This window comes from Candoia aspera, chromosome 8 (genome assembly GCF_035149785.1).
Source record: "Candoia aspera isolate rCanAsp1 chromosome 8, rCanAsp1.hap2, whole genome shotgun sequence".
NCBI lineage: Eukaryota > Metazoa > Chordata > Lepidosauria > Squamata > Boidae > Candoia > Candoia aspera.
Window position 1 is genome coordinate 35,498,515 of NC_086160.1, and position 19,844 is coordinate 35,518,358.

The following is a 19,844-nucleotide window of genomic DNA, read 5'->3' on the forward strand; positions in this document are numbered from 1 at the left end:
TCTGCTGTTTTTTGTAGGCATACAGCAGTGTATTTTAAAATCATAAACAAATGAAATAAATTTGAACAGAAATTCTAATCAATTTGGTGAGTTCTGTTATGAAAGAATGTCATTCATATTTTTTGCCGAATTCCTCTATGAGTTAGGTCTAATGGAATAGGGAATCAACTTTTTCTGCTTTATAAATGGAGCATTATATACTGTGGTTTGCAATATGAATTTTATTATAATTCTACCATTTTATTACAATTTTATCACTGCTAGGAGGAGGAGCTTTGCCATTCTAAGGTCAGGGGTAGAACTTCTCTTTTGACCTTGGAAGAGAACCAACTAATACAGACACACAGCTTTGTCTCTGCAGAAATATCTACAACCCTTACCCTGTGGTGTGGGTTCAATAAGCTTTACGTCCCCACACTAGGGAGAATTTCATACCATTTCCTGTGTTTTTCTATTGTTTGCTCATGCCCACAAGTGAATTCTATCAGTGATGTAATGCTACAGGAGGAAAAAAAATAAACGTTGAAATTTATCAGTATCTACTTTAAATATTAAAAACAAATCAGAACTATTTTAATATAGCAAGAATTTAATGTCAAAATGACTGCATTCAAGTACGGAATTAAACACATGATATGAACATTAAAAACATTACAACGTGCAAATAGAACAATACCTTTAACAAATAAAATTTAACAATGTAAACAGTGGATTAATTAATAAAACAAATATCATGCAACTAAAATATTCAATGTAATTTTAAAGGACCACAAGAGTTTATACGTTATTCATTTGGAGTTAAGGTTTCTGTTTTTTAAAAAAAAATATTGTGCATCATTTCCTTCTTACATAATACTTTGCTTTTCACCAAATATTGCTTTTTCATCTCCAAAGAATGGATCCTTGGTAACAAGATTACAACCAACAATTGCATGCATTTAAAATATTTTAAAGCTGCTATTTAATGAAAATAATTATTTAAAAAAACATTTAAATGGGTTTTCTTATTTATAATTTATAAGCAATCTGAAATAACTGAGCAAAAGCAATTGTGTGAACCCGATTAAAACTAAAACTACATTATAGTTTTAAAAAAAGTATACTTTTTTCATCCAGCTTTTTTTTCCTCAAAAGAATGAGGCCTGATTGGAGATGTACAGACGCTGTCCAACGTGGTTGCTATTAGCAAGCGGAATTGATGGTGACAAGGGATAGCTTGGATAAGAATATGGTCTTGACGTATATGGTAAAACGCTGGTTGTTCCAGAAGAAAGCGTAGCACTACCAGGAGAAATGTTATTTACTGAACTTCGACGGAAATTGTAATCTGCAAAAGAAATTTATGGAGTTAAGCGTGGATGTGTAAATAGAGTATCAAATTAACTTCAAAAGGATAATGGAGAAATCATAATGGTCAACATAATTCCCTCCACATACTTTTATTCTAAATCTTACCACTCAGAAACATTGGAGTCATACTGTAGGCTACTGCTACACAAATGCAATTTTGTGTAGCAGTAGCCTACAGTATGATTCCAATGTTTCTGAGTGGTAAGATTTAGAACAAAGCTGCCCAGAGTCACTTGCGGAGATGGGCGACTATAGAAATCAATCAATCAATCAATCAAACAAACAAACAAACAAACATTGATCCCAGGTTTTCTAAACCCTCTGTATGAGTTGTGCAAACCTTTGAAGGAATGCCTTGTTTTGATGAAATTTCACATGAAGCATTCCTTCAAAGTTCAATGGTGAAGCAATCCTTTCTAAAAGCAAAGCAGACCATGCTATGTCACTTCAAGGTTTATCCAATAGTTCCAATAGCTACAAGAGACTTCTGCAAACGCACTATGCGTACACTAAATCTTTATCCAACCTTTACGTGCAGCAACTGGAGAACAAAAATGGGGTTTGCTCCTGTGCAAAAGCCTTTTCCAGCTACTAGAACTACTGGATGAGGTGAAAAATCTCAATGTGGGTTAATTGCATTGCCTCCATCCCATTGTATTCTGCAGTTGTACAGGTCTCACTGAGACCAGGTGCAGCCATCTTGCATGCCCCTATCAAATATATGAATGAATGAATATGAATATCTTAATATATATTAATATAGGAAATTAAATGTAGAACTTGTGTGATTCTTTGCACAATCAAGCTGCTGGCTGAAATCTAGATAGATATTGTTCCAATGAGAAGAACTGAAGATTTTGTGGCACCATCCAGTAACCTGATTTATCACTATTACCTGTACAATACATCCACAGTATATACCGTTCTTATATGAAACCATCAAAATTTGACCTTCAATTAGATATTGAGTTATATATTTCAATAGGAAAAAAGCACTGAAAGCCAAGACAAGGAAGAAACTGACTTGCAAATCTTGCTATGAAATGTCACAAAAGTATTCTGCCCCAAGTGGCTATAGATATTTAAGGCTTAACAAAGCTTCTATCCAAATGCACATAATCATATAAAACCTTACAATCTGCATGAGGAATGGATAGGATTCAACAGCTTTCCCCTAGGAAAACCAAAGCCATTGGTGTTGATATATACCCATATAATATTTAATTAGGTCATGTTTAAGTGTCTTTAGACTGCAAGCATTCATACATTTCCTGGGAATAAATCTCATGCAATGGGGTTTATTTCTGAATTGGTGTAATCAAATCTGCATTATTAATAGGGTAAATGTAAACATCTTCATTTAAACATTTATTTACATTTTGCAGAAGCAAATGAGAATTATTTTCCTGCCACAATAAAAATGTTAAAATAATCTTTCAAAAAATAAACATTTTTTAATCTTTGCCTTTAAGATTTCATACTTGTTAGCGATAAACTACTCAGTGAAAAAGAAAGTGGCAGTATTTTTAGTCACATTACATAGCCAATATTTAAAGACAGCAGTGACAGCTTTTAGAACTAAAGCAGGGCTTTTAAAATATAATACCTTTTCCAATACATGGGCATTAATATGCATTATTGCCCAATAAAAATTAAAGTTATTTTTTTTAACAAATGACTACATACATTATAAGATAATAACCATGAGGATGAAAACATAATTTCAATGTAATAAGCCTAAACAAAAAACATTTTATTAAAATCATAGGATAAGCCTCTTTCATTCCATCATTAGGCAACAAATACATTTTAACTGACTTGACACAGTTCAATACTGATATAAAAACAAAATCATGGCTTATTATAAATGTTATATTACAATAATTTTGCAGCTACCAACTTGAAAGGACTGAGTGCTGTGTAAATATCTAATCAAGAGAAAGTAGATAAACACCAGCAATATCATAACATCTATTTTATAAAAATTCCATGTAATAATAGCTTTGTCTTTAAGACACCAGATATTCTTCTTTCTTTTTTGCTACTTTGAAAGTTACAGAGCTGATTATCTAGAATTAGGTTAGAGATAAATTTTAGAAAAATATATTTTAATTTCTAATTTGATTTCTTGGACATTGTATTCCCCAAAGTTCTTTTTTTTCCCCTCCAACATAAATTTCACATCTGAATAAACCACAGCACAATATTATGTAATCATTTAGCATATATAAAAGCACCGATATATGAGCTTAACTTCAAAAGATAAAAACACAGAACATGAAGAGTAAACTAAATTTGCTAGGTAAAATTTAGAAAGCAAATTATTCAATAAAAGCTATAAAATAATAAACTTATATCCATTTTTTTGTGTATGAAATTCTTGTCCTTATTTTTTTAAAAAAAATCTGTAAGTGTATTTCCATAAATATATTCATATTAATTTGTCAATTTAGCATACATCCTTATTCTCTTTACTATAGTTGGCATCAAGACTTTTAACATTATTTAATCCTGAAGTAATATGCAATGCTCATAATATAAATAGCATTATCTAAGGACCGTTTATACTACTCTGTCAATGTCAAATACAATAGCAAGAAAATTGCTAGAGTTCAGCCAGGCACAAATTTTACTCATCTTTGCTTCCGTTACTTACCTGTTTACTTCGTCCAAATTTTTCTACACAGGTCCAGACTGGAGAAGTTATGTACCCTTTCTGCAAGCAGTGGAGACAGAATGTAACAATCTTCAAGGTGATGTTAACCCTCACTGAAGTCTTTGGAATTCTGGGACTAACTTAACTGCAGTAGTCCATACTACACATTTCACTTCTTTTTATGTATATATAATCCTTTAGTTCAAACTGGGTTAAGAGGGCATTAATGTTGCAGACACAAAAATTATGGTTTTAATAATCTTGCTATGGTAGAGAGTGCAAACCCAAAATTCATTATGCTTATTGTATTACGCTGTCATTGTAAAGTAACACACGTACAGATATGCAGGTTTAGAATACAAGACTGCAGTCATATAATAATGATGTATTTTCATTTCTGCTTTATACTCAATTATCAAAAGTACTAAATGTTTCAATACTCTACCTAGATTTCTTGCAAATCAGAGTAACAACAGTTTTAAAATATGACCAAAGACTCTTCCCCATTATACTGATTTCTCCTAACATAAATCACATCTGATATTTTGATATTTAGCTTTTTTATATAAAATTGAAAGTCTAGAGATGTTATTAAAAATAAAATTATGTAGAATAATTTTTCACAATTAAGCAGTCAACATTAAGAAGTCAACATTTTCACAGATAGCAATTATTGTACAATGAAATTAGTAAGCACCCTGAAGAGTGCTTAAGAATGAATTATTTAGTCATATACTTTTTTCCATAAGGTCCCTCTGGAATCAGGGTAGAAATGCCAAATAAAGAAGTTATGGTATATACAAACTCTATACAAAGTACTAAGAAAGACATAGCTTATGTTTATTAGAAACGTATTGTTTCAGTATCTTATATTACTGGAGCAGTATTTAGAATTCACATAGCCCAAAAAAGTTTTGTGAATACAAAAGCTGAACGAGAAAATGGCATATTATTACATGAGATTACTGCTGGAAATAGTAAAGTACTTTTTTAAGAGAAGCAAAAAGGCAGCAAATGTTACTTGTTTTTCAGAATGATATGAACCAACAATAAATATTAGAAGAGTAAAACTTCATGATGGGAGATTTAATACAGATCCCCCATCATTCAAGCAAGGCTGATGATCAAGAAAACAAAACAAAACAAAAATCTGGATTTCAGCAAAGCACTGTTTCAGTGATTTCAACATATTACTATAATAGCCTAGTTGTCAGAATGAATTTAGCAGTAGGTTCCAAGAAAAAGAAATAAAGCTGTAACATTATAATTAATTTTATAAATTTAATTGTTTCAAGTTGAGGTGAGAGCAAATATCTTTAATTTTAAAAAGCTAAATTACCTAACTGTGAATTCTGACTAGAGGGTGGGATTACCAGAGCCTAATAAAAAGATGAGAATATTTGGCTACAGAGATTTCAAGGTACCAATGTTAAACCAAAATCATGAACTAGGTGGGCCACAACATGATATAACATATTGTGATTTTAAAAAATAATATGCATTTGTATGTAATGCGTGAGGCAACCATTCATATATTTCATTTCAAAAAACTGCTGAGCTTCTTTCAGTTTCGATATACATTTATAAAATACAAGTGTACTTTTAAATGCACTTTTATCTGGGTTTTCTTAGACAATATATATTTGAATCATATATCCTTCTTGTGCTTCAGTGTTCCCATGAAAAAAGTATTCTGCCTACAGTTCATTTTCAGTCTTCTTACTCATCATTTTCCCTAAAGAATTAGACCTATTTGAGAATAATTTTTTCCACATTTTAAACTTTCCTTCATTCAATTTCACTGATATAAATACCCTTCACTTTTTGGCTCCTTTTCAAGATTGATAAAATACCAGGGAGTGGGGAGTCTTAACAACTTAAAATCCATCCTTTCTTTGCTGCACCATCCTTAAAATCCATCCTTTCTTTGCTGCACCTCCCTTAAGTGTCAAGCACAACCCATCATCACTGGTAAATTAAGTAGTATTTATAGAAACAAAACATTGAGGATTACTTCCAGTTCTCTCAATTTCACTAGGCAGATAATGAAGGAAACAATGGGCTAAAATATCTAGCTATAGATTAGCATAAGTAAATGACAGGTGTTTCTATATCACTTACTTCTGTTTATTTCTCAGCAAAGTTTCTGTCATAAACATATCCAGCATATTACGTGAAACAACAAGCTTGTTATTTCCAATCTACCAGATGTGCTTCATCAGAAATGCTGAAAATAGCCTGCCTTTGGATGATTTCACAGGGAAGTTACAAATTAATTATTTGTGTGTGTTATGGCCCCACAAAGTTTCAGCAGTCCAGGCATAGCTGAGTTAGGGACCACGTCCACTATATTTATAATTATGATTTATGACATTAACATGATATAACCTCAATGAAGTATGGCTTATTCAAAAAGCCACATTTAAACTAACCATGACTTAGTACAATATGTAATGCCAATCCATGGGTTCTTTCTAATCCTAGAGATAGTGGATATTCAATTGGAGCTAGCAGAGCCTGAACAACTTTCACTTAATTCCATTCCAAAATTTTGCCAGCTTTGAATTATTTCTTCCTTCCAAATGCCAATGATTTACCTTAGAATGTAATACTATCCTAAAACAATATTTAAAATATTCAATTAATAGAACTGACAATTCCTAATTTTGCTTTAAAAAAAACCAAAGCAAAATAATGGGCACCATTTTAACAGAAAAAACGTTTTCTAAGGTTCTGGGCTGGGTGGATGTGGTGCACTATTAAGGCAATGAAAAGGGGTGGTGGAGGGAATCACCATCGAAGTTCTGTGAAATTCCCTATAGTTTGTTCCCAAACAACAGTCAAAGGCTGTCTAATACTTTACTTATATAGCAAGAGATTCTAAGCTATCCTACTTAAAAAGAACATATGCTCTGGAACACATTCTGCACATTCTGACTATTTAACTGTGGGGCTTTGCAAATCGAAACTCAAAACAAGATCTTTTAATAAGGGCTGGCATTTACTCAAAGCGCCACAGTTAAATTAGTTTTAAATCTGTTATCTGTTATGTTTACACATGTTGTTTTTAACTTGTTATATGTTAGTCATTTGCTAAAAAGTTTTTTTTATTGAAATGGAAGTCTGAGGCAAACAGATATAATAATGCAGTAACTCTTTAATCCTATACCCTTGTAAGTGATCAGCCTAATTGACTGTAAGCTACGCAGAGGCCTTGAATAAAACATTTAAAATAACATATGCTGTCTTTGTAAGTATACTCAGAATGGAAATACATTTAAAACTGTGTTGTATTTAACCACTTGCCAGTCAGTTGTATGACATTTTATGAGTAGAATGAGCAAACTGGCAGAGGATGAACAGAACACTCTCTTTTGTCTCACACACACTGCATCCACATTATCACACTAAGCTACATGATGACGGTACAGTACATGAAAAACAAAAACTTCACAATTTGTAATGAATCACACACTGCAGTAAATCATAATGTGATTCAAATGATTTAGGCTTAGTGTCATATGAAAATGCAGCTTGAGAAATCAAGGAAATTGCCAGAACAGGGAAGTGCAATTGACTACTACAGAAATCATACAGTTTTTCCAACTCCCCTTTGTTAAGTCCTAAGAAGTTTTTAAACATTTTTAAATGGTAGTAACTTGAAGGTGATTTACAAAGGTGATTTAAAAAGTGTTCCAAACTTCATATTGTAGTTAACATAAGTGTAATTTAATCTTCTTAAATCCATTAGGAAAAAAGGGTTTAAACAACTACGTAAATCAATTCCCAGACACTGCTTCCATTTTTTTTCTACTCATCCTTTTTTAATGATAGTATCCTTAAATAGAAGATGTCACAGAAATCCAAATTAACTGCCACTGCTTTTTCAATAATACTAGAAAGAGTATCTCAATGTTAAATGGCTTAAAGGCAAAGAATCTACGGATGGACAGAAGCAAGCAGTATATATAAAATATTTTTTAAAAAACTAATTCTCTACATTTCTTCTAAAGACTATTTTTAAAAATTAATTAGCATGATGTTGCTTGCTTCTTAAAAAGAAAGTGAAAAACACACCAGTATATCCTGAGGTGATGGTATCCCTATATCTTTTATTGTATATGGGAAAAAAACTGATGAAATAGAGCAACCGTTTGTGAAGAAGCTGCCTAATAAGCAGAATGGGCATTAAAGTTTTTAGATAGATTATGCCGAAATAATGACAATCAAGTACTAGGATGATTAAATTAAAATCAAAGCTTTAAAAACTTACCCAAGTGCATGAGTGCAAACTGTGCTGCTAGCTCTTTTGCATCTTCTACTGTTGTACAGAGTTTGTCTGGCATAAAATAATTCTGGGATCCATTTGCAACCGTTGGAATAATTATCTTATATACCAGCAACATTTTTCCATCTTGACTTGTAGTTGAATACAAATAATATTCTGGAGGTGCCCAGTTATTTTTGTTGCAATAATAATCTAACTGCATCACTGCAGAACTAAAATGACTAGATTTTAAAGAGTACATGCTAACTGCAGTAAGTTTTGTTCCTGGAAAAAATGGGTAAGTACACCTTTCAATTTCAGGAGGACTTGGACTACTCTGCCCATTAAGGCGTATTGGAAGACTTGCTGGCTTTGTTAGTGATTTCTGATGACCATCTTCTTTGTTTGTAAAGACTAAAAGATTTTCAGAACTGGGGCTAATTTGACCATTAAGATGTTGTCTCCAAGTGCTTTCTTTGTTTACTGGCTTGGCTAGCGTTACCTCAATGCTAGCACCATCAATACATTTTCCATTCATAACTGACATAGAAGCAACTGCATCATCTCGGTTGAAAAAATGAACAAAAGCATAATCTCGAAGTTTCTTTACCCGTTCAACAGCTCCTGGCTTAAATTTGTTAAACTCTGCCTTAATTGTTTCTTCTGTGGTTGAAATCATCAAGTTTCTAACATACAATACTTTTACTCTCTGCATTGTTTCTTCATCTACTTCTTTTTCTGGATCTGCCCAATCTACTTGAATAGTGTGGCCCCATAACTGGAAAGTTCCTACAAAAAGAAAAAAAATAGCCTTCATCAGTTTATTTAAATAGAAATATTTTTGTTCATTCATCAAGTTTCAAAGAAAGATACCTAACAATAGGACACAATACAATTATTTAAAACAATAAACCATCTTCTGAGCAAAACAGAAGATAAAGTAAATCCCCAGTAAGGTTAAATACCCAGGACAATAAGGGAATGCATTCTAAAATAAGTTAGGTTAAGAACATTAATGGAAAGTTAAGTTTCTTAACAGAAATCTTATGTTAATTAGTTCTATAGCTGTAACTCAGAGGTTCCCAGACTGTTTGCTGCTATGACCCTTAAATTAATAAATTTCTAAGACCTCCCTGAATTATGAAGTATCAATAGTTGCTGGAAAAATCAAATTTTCTCCAATTGTGTATGGCTTTTTGCAATGCACTCTAGAAACTTAAGTTGCCAGCTTTGAAAATTCCCAGTAGCTGACTGGGAATGTTGCAATCTGAACTCCTCCAATAAATGGAAGAAAGGCAACTGGGAAAAACCTGCTGCAGAGTCCTTGGTGAATTCTGAGATTGGTTGTTTGCTTGCAGATGTTTCATTACCCAACTAGCTAACATCACCAGTGCTAGTGAGTGTGGGGTTTGCTTGTAGGGAGCAATGTAGTCAAGCAGAGATTGAGGTAAGTGATTTATGATTTCAGCAATGTTGACTTTTGCCATCTTATTTCTAAAATTATTCATTTCCCTACAGCATGAACTCAGAGCAAAGCTGCTTTTAAAAGCCTACAAAATATTGAATGATCAGCCTGCCTTTAACTGCAAAAATTAAGTTGATTGCCTATACTATAACCCAAGTACAATTAAGCCTGAAATTAAGTTTATACCATGAATAATAAAGGACTAAAATCCACATAATCTCATTACAGCTGAAAAGAGTAATCCAGGAAGGAGGAATAGCCCATCATTGAATTAACAGTAAAAATATCATGCACCATATCTTGGCTAATTTGCCAAATTCTAAACCATCCTTTCATATTAACCCTTCAGGATCTTAACACAAGTATAGGACCATAATACTGTGTGTGCACACATGTGGACCGTAACTTCCACTATCTTTTTAAAAAACCGAGACGTCCTCTGTGCTGTAAAGCAAGTGAAGTCTGCCAACCTTACCATCAAATCAAAACTATTCACTTTTAAAACAATATACAAATATCTAGACCCAGGAGAAAATGGAGGTACCTCCAATTTAACAGTAAAGGTGCTAGGAAAGAGGGACTGCAAAGAAGTCACCTATATCCAGGGGATAGCTTAATACCCTTCTGCCATGTTTATTTTTCTCTTAAAATCCATTTTTTGATTTCTACATGTTGGAAGCAAAGGAATCTGGCACTCTTGCATATTGAGTAGCTTTTAGCATAGCTCAAACATACATGTTCTCAACAAGAATGTGATTAAACCTTCTATGTGAAGAATGAACATATTTACCAGGAATTAATTTTCTCCTTGCCATAGCTGCAGCTCTATGGGATTCATATTCTACAAAGGCAAACCCACGATTTTTTGTCTTGTCAGTTGCACTTGGATACACGATAACATCTACAACACCTTCGGTGACTTTTTTCATTTCATCCAAGATCTCTTCTTTCTTCTTCTCTTTTGGAATGGCTCCAATGAATAGTCTGCAGTTATCCAAGCTTACACAAACACCAATAAATTTTCCAGGACGAATCTCATAATTATTAAGGATCCTAATGGCAAGCTGAGCTTCTTCTTTTGTTGTATACATTACAAAAGCATATCCACGATTCTCACCACTAAATTCCATCATCAGTCTAAATTCATAAATCTTCCCAGCTCTTTCAAAAACAGGAACTAATTCATCCTCATACATATCACGAGGAATTTTTCCCACAAAAACTTCACAGCCTCGGGGTGGTGGCGGACCTTCCCAACCTTAAAAAATATATTCAGCAGTTTTATTAATGTATATTAAGGAAAAATCCTGGCCAATTATTTGTTGTATTATTTCATTGTCACTTACCTAGTGCGCTCTACAAATTCCAATTGTCCAACAGTTTTCTCCTCCATTAGACATTGCTTGTATTTGTCTAATCAAAATGTACTTGTGTGACTTGTACTTAAGCAAAGACCCATTGCTTTGATTTAAATTTAGTCCTAAATATGAATAGTGAACCTTATTGTATTTGGTTCAATTGGAATATATAAGATTAAATCAAATACTTTAACCTAACAGGGAATTGTTATGATTGTAAAGAAATGCAGTGTGTACTCTAAGATTATTCAATACAGATGTGCAAAACATTCTGTGCAGAGACCAGCTGTTACTGAGTGAACCTTTCTAAACCAGACATGACTGTTTGGGGGGTTCTGGTCTATACATGGAACAAAATGGGTCTGTTTTGTTCTGGACAGAAGTGATGGTGGGAAGGGACAGCAGAGAAAAAGCCAAGAGTGTCAGCAGATGAGGGAACAATGGAAGGGAATGCTTGGCGAAAATGGGGGTGGGGAGCAATGGGAAAGTTAGTGGGACAATACTGGGCTGGGATGGCAGCTGAGGGGAGGAAGGGAAGAAAAGGTGCTGGGAGGATGGGTGATCTGATGGGGTATGCCACACAGGGAGTATGGAGGACAGAGAGGGTGCAATGTACACCCATACCTGCCCCACCTTGATTCTGGTTCTGGGAACGATGACTAACCTGAAATGGTTCAGCAGAATATTCAAAATACAGTAGTTTATTATGAGGTTTTTTGGGGGGGATTCCCCCTTTCATGCACACCTCAACCAAAGCTAGGCTTCTACTTAGGAATATTATAGAGTCTCTGTTTTGCATGCATTAAACATTTTCATTTTTTTTTTCAAAATTAATATTTTCAAATCAAGTAATAAGCAAATACCTGGTGGAGGTCCACCAAATTTTCGTTGTCCATTTTCTTGAACCATATTATAGCCTGTCTTCTCCATAAGAGCCAATAAGGCAGCTTCATTCTGAGTACCAGATCTAACTTTATTACATCCATTTGTTACATCTGTGTGTTCTTCATTCATTTCCGTAGCGTCTTAAGGAGAATCAATAATAGTTATTAACGTTATTTAAATGGAACACGCATTTTATTTCTACTTAGAAAAGGTTTCTTACATAAAGCATTGAAAATCAAACATTTATGTATATAAATAATCCGATATTAATTTCAAAGAAAGGTAAAGATATACCTGTATACAGTAGGTTCTCTGATCAGGTTTATTAAATGCTGATATTTTCTCCATAGGTCTTAACATATAAATTATATGATTTCTGATGTTACCACTAAATTCCCCAAAGAATCAGATTGTTACATATATGGAAGTTAATGCAGAATAAAAATGGCAAACTAAATCAAAGTATCCAAATTATACACACTGTACATTAATTTTAAATTGAAATTATGTTTTTCAAGGAATTCAAGACAAGTAGATTTTTTTTTCCTGAGATTATAGAAAGTGCTTTGAGGGAAATCTAATGTCAGAAATCTCCTCCACCTTCTCTGCTAACATCCAAACTTTCTTTCCTAATGGAACCTTTGGAAGAAGAGATAATATATATCATGAGAATAGGGCAAAATCGGTTAGTCCATTTGAGGTGCCTTGGTTCAAATATTGTTGCCCTATGATGTACTGGTTTGCCCAGTTAAAGGTTACAGACACAAGAGTTTTAGTAGTATTATAGATTGTACATCACTTTGCAGACGTCACCCCTTTTGTACTTAAGTCATAGCATCATACACAAGTGCATAAGCAGCAGAATTTGTACTGTGATACCACAATGCACATATCACTTTCACATAAACTTGGTTTCCTGCAGGTACCCATTGTGTACCCATTCCTGCAGGTACCAAATGTAATTCATGCATGGAATGTATAGCATACTCCATTGGCATAAGTCTACTATTGCAGGTGCAGGCCCAATTTATTTTTTTGAGAAGCCCACCCCAAAATTCCACTTCCTTGCTTACCAAGCTAAGAATTTTAAAATGAACCAAATCAGCAAAGGATAACTCATCTCTGAAGCCGGCAGAACTTTGGAAACAGCAAGTTTTGTTACTCGACTGCTTATTCACCACTAGTTTAGGATTTGTCTCTAAGCTCTATTATACCTTCTCATGTAATAATATGTGATACTTTCCCAGTGTTCTTCAGCCTTTTACCAATATTTTGAATAGTCCATTAGAAAGTAGTATTTCCAAAATGGGTACCTGCAGGAAACCAAGTTTATGTGAAAGTGATACGTGCATTGTGGTATCACAGTACAAATTCTGCTGCTTATGCACTTGTGTATGATGCTATGACTTAAGTACAAAAGGGGTGACGTCTGCAAAGTGATGTACAATCTGTATACTACTAAAACTCTTGTGTCTGTTTGTAACCTTTAACTGGGCAAACCAGTTCATCATAGGGCAACAATTTTTGAACCAAGGCACCTCAAATGGATTAACTTACTGAAAGTTTCCAAAATCCGAGACCCATGACTCCCGTGGAATTGAAATTTGGCAAATTTTATAACATAAAAATTACCATAAAAATTATTACATATGTCATAAAATATTTCCTGTGGTCAACTCATGTTTGACTATGCTATATAGATCAATATGAATGGTATGGGCTATTTTCAAGGCAGATACATCTCTGAATATCTTCCTGCATTTTTAAGAACTTTTCCATTGTTGAAGGCATTGAGGAATCTGGTAAGGAAATCTCTGAAACAATGACCCAATGGGTCATGGGTTGTCTAATATTTCATCAGTGCTTGTAGACCAGGGCCCCTAAACTCTTCAGCTCATCAACCCTTCATGAAGTTTCAGATTCATCAACCCCAAACATTAGATGAAAATAATTTAATACTAATTTAACTAATAGTACTATGAATATTAGTAACAGTAATAATAGAAGCAACTCAAGGCTGCAGTCGCTGGTGGCTGACCATCCGACCCTGGGTAACACAGTCTCACTGCTAGCTACCTCACATTCAGGACTAGGGACTTGCATGGAGCTCTTCAGAGACCCCAAATATTAATTGACCCCACTGACCCTCCGTCATTTATCAACTGACTGACCTCCAGCCATTTATCAACATCTTTGATAGTCCTATTGACCCTTGGGGGTTGATACTGACCACTTTGGGGAACCCTGTTCCAGACAGTATTCTAGAATTTATATACTACAATGTTCAGAGTACTTAGGAGAGAAAAGTAGTAAATAATTTATATGCTACCTATTACAGTTTAGAAAGAATCGTGATTAAAACTTACAATACAAGATTGTCTAGGTTTCTGTAATCAATTCACACTGTGCTCTGTAGCCCTTTGAAATATCAAACTGTTTTCAAATAAATGCTTCAATACAGAGGTTGTACAAATAGAGCTCTGATCAATCATCCAGCCCAATAAACCTGATCAGATTAATATCTGTGGATAAAAATGAAATATCAAGTAAACAAGAAGTGGTATTGAGTTTATTACTTATTGAAAGTATATTTAATTTCATTCTATGTAAGACAGAACAGCAATAAACCTGAAAATTCAATTTATACAGATTTTTCTAGCATCAAACAAGATATGAACACAGTTGCCACTTTTTAATCCCTTATTCATATAAATAAATAGGTTAAATAAACAGGACAGTTTTTATATCCAAAAAAGGAGATTCAGATGAGGGAACAGCTAAGTATCATATATCCCAAACACTGTTCCTAGATATAGAAAACAAATTTGCTTGGAAAAAAAATACTTTGACAAGAGGTTTCACAGCAGGAATGGAGGAAATCTGATAATAAATATAGCTTTTAATGTACTAGCATACTCCTTGTGTTTTGTACATTTCTTACAATGTATGAAGATTGTACATTTCTATATAAAAATGCCTATGTTCATCACTCTTCAATTTCTGAATCAAAACACAACCTAGAACATAGCTGGAAGGCTACTTTTCATTCCAGACAACAGGGTCATCTGCAGAAAGCAGTTTTACTGCTACCTAGGAAAGAAAACACTGTACTGAAGAAGTAGTGTCATTCTATAAATGTACCCTCCGCATAAGACATAGGTAGCTTAGCTGCTAAGAGTTAAGAATTCCACAAAGAAGTAACAGTGTTCTACAAAGACAAATCTCTGAACTACCTAGGCTGTCTCTACAGATTAACTGCCAAATTGCTTTTCAGGTGTGCTAGAACGTAAATCAGTTAGACATTACAATGGGGAAAACTGCTGTATATACAAAGACACACTGATCACCCATCATGACATTTTTTTAGTCTAAGAACCATTCTTACATGTACTAGATCAAAGCTCAGAAGTTGCTTCTTAGACTTCGAAACAAATCTATAGTTTTCAATACTGTCTTTAAAGCTCATGAATTTCAAGAAAAAACTGTATGAAGGCATTATGCAAACATTTTTAACAAACGTATTGTAATTCCTAGCTCTGCTTTTAAGGGTTTTATTTGCTATTTATTATTTGATATTCAAAGATAAAATCTGAACATATATCTTCCTGATATCTATGATAAAATATATAAAAATTCCAACTGGCTTTGGTAAACTGGAAAAAAAATACTTGGAGATAGTGGAGACAACACAGTGTTTTGTTATTGTCATTACCTTTTTTTAAAGTTGCCTATTTCATTATGAGCCTGCCTGGTTATAAAAATTTACAGGAGGTATTATTTAAGGTACCCTATATTTGAAAAGGGCTATTTTTGAAGCCTATATTAAATAACTATGTATGTATGTGATCTTCAATATACATCCAGGTGCACTATATACTGTGATTCCCATCATCTCTGGTCAGACTAGATAAAAATGGGGATTGCAATCAAAAGCATCTGGAGGGTAACAATTGGGAAAAACTAATTTAGAGCTATGATTGGCTCTTCTTTAAAGAAAAGCCACTTTTCTTTAAATTAGACTTTAAAACAATTTCTAGTATTTTTTATGGGTTTGGTACTTTTAAAATGGCTTTACAGGCTTTTTAAAAAAAAATTGACTATCAGGTTTTTTTTAAAGAGCAGCACAACATTCTGATGTCTTCCAGTAGGAAATAATAAAGTAATTACAATTGGATATATCCACCAATTAACTCACTGCTATTTTTCATCTGTACTTTCCCCCCCGATTACCGCGCCTTCTTTACTTTCCCCCTGGCCTCCCCGCCATCACAAATGTTTCTCCCTGCCTCAATATTGGGGCTTGTTCCTTTCTATTTTCTCGACTACCTCCAATAGTAGTTCATTTTAAGTCCGAAGGTTCTTCTGTTTTTAGCCAATTACTTAAAGGACAACTTATTACTATTATTGGCTTCGGTATTCCGCCTAAATTCAGCGCCCACGGCCCGAAAAAGTAACTTTATACACCTTGTATTTCACAGGGAGGACTATTTCTACAGTCACCCTCTCCCTCCCTCAAGCAAATCCCCATTTGAGGTGCTGATCCTTCTTTATCTGTTTTTTTTTGTTTGTTTTGGTCCTTCTAAGTGAAGAGACACGCACTGCACGAGGGACTGGAAATACTGCAACGAAGGTCCCACCCGAAGGGACGGAAACTTGGCATCCACGATCACAGGCGACGTCTCGTCGGTCACGGTGTATCCCCCAACTCCCTCCGTGCCCTACAATCTGGCCTACCGCTCCTTCCCTGTCGATAAAACAGCACGAAGAACCGGCTGACTTGCGGCTACCGCTTCGCCCTCTCACTAATGCGCGGCGCGCGCAACTTTCAGGCGGGCTCTTCTGAACTTGCGCAGGCTTTTTTAATTGCCTTCTGATTTATAGGATTGACAGGACCTCTAACCAATTGGGAATGAACTAGTGGTGTGGCACGAGGCGAGGTGGGAAGATTCTCTTTCCCAGTTGTGTTTTAAAGTGTGATAGAGGATGGAGCGGAGGTGAAGTTGGAGATTCGTTAGTGGGAAGGGAGGGGCAGAAGAGAGAATGTGGGCGGTGGAGACGTTTGTCCCAACGGACACGAAATCTCTCTTGTCGTCCGTGCCAGGAGTGGCCAATGCGCGAAGGAAGATTCTATGGATTTAGCGGACTTACATGTGGATAGCCTATAACTGTAAAGTGTAATTGTCAGTTTAGAACAACTCAGACCCACGACGAGACTTTTTTTCTTAAGCAGAAGGAGAAACCAAAAGATCACTTCACCTTACCAAAATTAGCTATTTTCATGTATCTTTCAGCAGTTGTATTCCTATAGGCAAACACATTTACATTTAAACAATGTGAAACCATGTTATAGCTTCTGAAGGCTTGGTTCGTTCAGAATATTAAGACTATGATTGGGTTTTCTCAACATGTTGAACGACTAATTATTGCCTACAAACTCAGGCACCCCGAGTTTGGCGTGGAGCTTTTCTTGAACTTGAAAAGAAGGTATGGATGCCATGCTTAAATGCTAATATCACCTTTATTAAAAAGCTACTAATGAAGCTCAAAATTCCAGGTAACAATTCCCCCATTTGGTCCTCAAACCATTTATAGTTTGCTGAACCACCATAGCAAGGAAGTGAGTGGTTAACATTTGAAACTGCATACAGCCTACGGTTGCAGTGTGTTGTGGAGCAGATTTAAAAGCATAGTGGCAGCATTGCATGGCAGGCAACTATCGCATTAGACAACATCCAAGTATAGCAAGAAGTTTATTAATTCAGTTGCTTCCGACTCTTCGTGACTTCATGGACCAGCCTGTGCTAGAGGTTCCTGTCAGAAGCAAGAAGTACCAAGACTATAATAGTGATCATGCCAAGCAATAAATGTTTCACCCAGCCCAATCAGGTAGCTGAGAAGTGAACCAATCCCACATGGATTGGTTGTCCTGCCATTGTTCTTGAAAATGTTCCCTGTCCTTAGTTAAAAAGGCAACTATGTTAGCTACTGTTATTGTGTAATCAAGCCTTCACTTCTGTCATGAAACATGCAGCAGGTTTGATAAATATGGACACAAACTCCATGCTCTACTAATACCTGATCTAAGGCATGTCTATTTTGCATTACTACATTTTTCAGAGAAAGGAAAGTAGCTTATGGCTTTGTGAGGTTTCATTAATAAAGAGTTCAAAAACTAAAGGCATGTTTACAACAAACACATACAAATTATTGATTCTTTGTAGTTTCAGACTAAAGAGATTAGGGAAGACCCACAGATCAGCTAGATATGAGCTCACTAATATTGCTAAGGAATATTCAGTGGAGGTGAAGAATAGATTTAAGGGACTGGACTTAGTAGATAGGGTCCTGGAAGAACTATGGACAGAAGTTCGCAACATTGTTCAGGAGGCGGCAACAAAATACATCCCAAAGAAAGAGAAAACCAAGAAGGCAAAATGGCTGTCTGCTGACACACTAGAAGTAGCCCAAGAAAGAAGGAAAGCAAAAGGCAACAGTGATAGGGGGAGATATGCCCAGTTAAATGCAAAATTCCAGAGCTTAGCCAGAAGAGATAAGGAATTATTTTTAAACAAGCAATGCATGGAAGTGGAAGAAGACAATAGAATAGGAAGGACAAGAGACCTCTTCCAGAAAATTAGAAACCTTGGAGGTAAATTCCAGGCAAAAATGGGTATGATCAAAAACAAAGATGGCAAGGACCTAACAGAAGAAGAGATCAAGACAAGGTGGCAAGAATATACGGAAGAGCTGTATAGGAAGGTTAACAATATCAGGGATAGCTCTGAAGGTGTGGTCAGTGAGCTAGAGCCAGTCATCCTGAAGAGTGAGGTTGAATGGGCCTTAAGAAGCATTGGTAATAACAGGGCAGCAGGAGACCACGGCATCCCAGCTGAACTGTTCAAAATCTTGCGAGATGATGCTGTCAAGGTAACACATGCTATATGCCAGCAAATTTGGAAAACACAAGAATGGCCATCGGATTGGAAACTTATATCCCCATACCAAAAAAGGGAAACACTAAAGAATGTTCAAACTATCGAACAGCGGCACTCATTTCACATGCCAGTAAGGTAATGCTCAAGATCCTGCAAGGTAGACTTCAGCAATTCATGGAGCGAGAATTGCCAGATGCACAAGCTGGGTTTAGAAAAGGCAGAGGAACTAGGGAACAAATTGCCAATATCCGCTGGATAATGGAAAAAGCCAGGGAATTTCAGAAAAAGATCTATTTCTGTTTTATTGACTATTCTAAAGCCTTTGACTGTGTGGACCATAACAAATTGTGGCAAGTTCTTAGTGGTATGGGGATACCAAATCATCTTGTCTGCCTCCTGAAGAATCTGTATAACGACCAAGTAGCAACAGTAAGGGCAGACCACGGAACAACAGACTGGTTTAAGATTGGGAAAGGTGTACGGCAGAGCTGTATACTCTCACCCTACCTATTCAACTTGTACTCAGAACACATCATGCAACATGCTGGGCTTGAGGAATCCAAGGCTGGAGTTAAAATCGCTGGAAGAAACATTAACAATCTCAGATATGCAGATGATACCATTTTGATGGCTGAAAGTGAAGAGGAACTGAGGAGCCTTATGATGAAAGTGAAAGAAGAAAGTGCAAAAGCTGGCTTGTAGCTAAACCTCAAAAAAACCAAGATTATGGCAACCAGCCTGATTGATAACTGGCAAATAGAGGGAGAAAATGTAGAAGCAGTCAAAGACTTTGTATTTCTAGGTGTGAAGATTACTGCAGATGCTGACTGCAGTCAGGAAATCAGAAGATGCTTAATCCTTGGGAGAAGAGCAATGACAAATCTTGATAAAATAGTTAAGAGCAGAGACATCACACTGACAACAAAGG

The 19,844-nt window shown here is 35.2% G+C and overlaps 1 protein-coding gene across 2 annotated transcripts; it reads right to left on the reverse strand.

The window, feature by feature from the left end:
• Positions 1-665: 665 nt before the first annotated feature.
• Positions 666-16,895, reverse strand: RBM46 (RNA binding motif protein 46). 2 transcript variants are annotated; one of them, XM_063309815.1, is made up of 7 exons: positions 16,581-16,895; positions 14,348-14,503; positions 11,960-12,121; positions 10,529-10,996; positions 8,280-9,062; positions 4,007-4,066; positions 1,242-1,327 (listed from the first exon to the last, which is right to left on the reverse strand). In XM_063309815.1, the coding sequence occupies exons 3-6, from the start codon at positions 12,108-12,110 to the stop codon at positions 4,011-4,013; spliced, it is 1,458 nt and encodes a 485-aa protein (XP_063165885.1). In that variant the 5' UTR covers positions 12,111-12,121; positions 14,348-14,503; positions 16,581-16,895; the 3' UTR covers positions 1,242-1,327; positions 4,007-4,010. The 2 variants fall into 2 exon arrangements, with proteins under 2 accessions (XP_063165884.1, XP_063165885.1); XM_063309814.1 differs by lacking the exon at positions 4,007-4,066 and having other exon boundaries at positions 666-1,327.
• Positions 16,896-19,844: the final 2,949 nt, after the last annotated feature.

Excerpts from the sequence above, each read along its gene's own strand:
- RBM46 (XM_063309814.1), bottom strand. The coding sequence starts at position 12,110 with ATGAATGAAGAACACACAGATGTAACAAATGGATGTAATAAAGTTAGA. Across the intron at positions 9,063-10,528 it reads AAGGAGAAAATTAATTCCTG|GAACTTTCCAGTTATGGGGC; the intron begins GTAAATATGTTC and ends TTCTTTTTGTAG. Across the intron at positions 1,328-8,279 it reads GTTTGCACTCATGCACTTGG|ATTACAATTTCCGTCGAAGT; the intron begins GTAAGTTTTTAA and ends TTTCTTTTGCAG.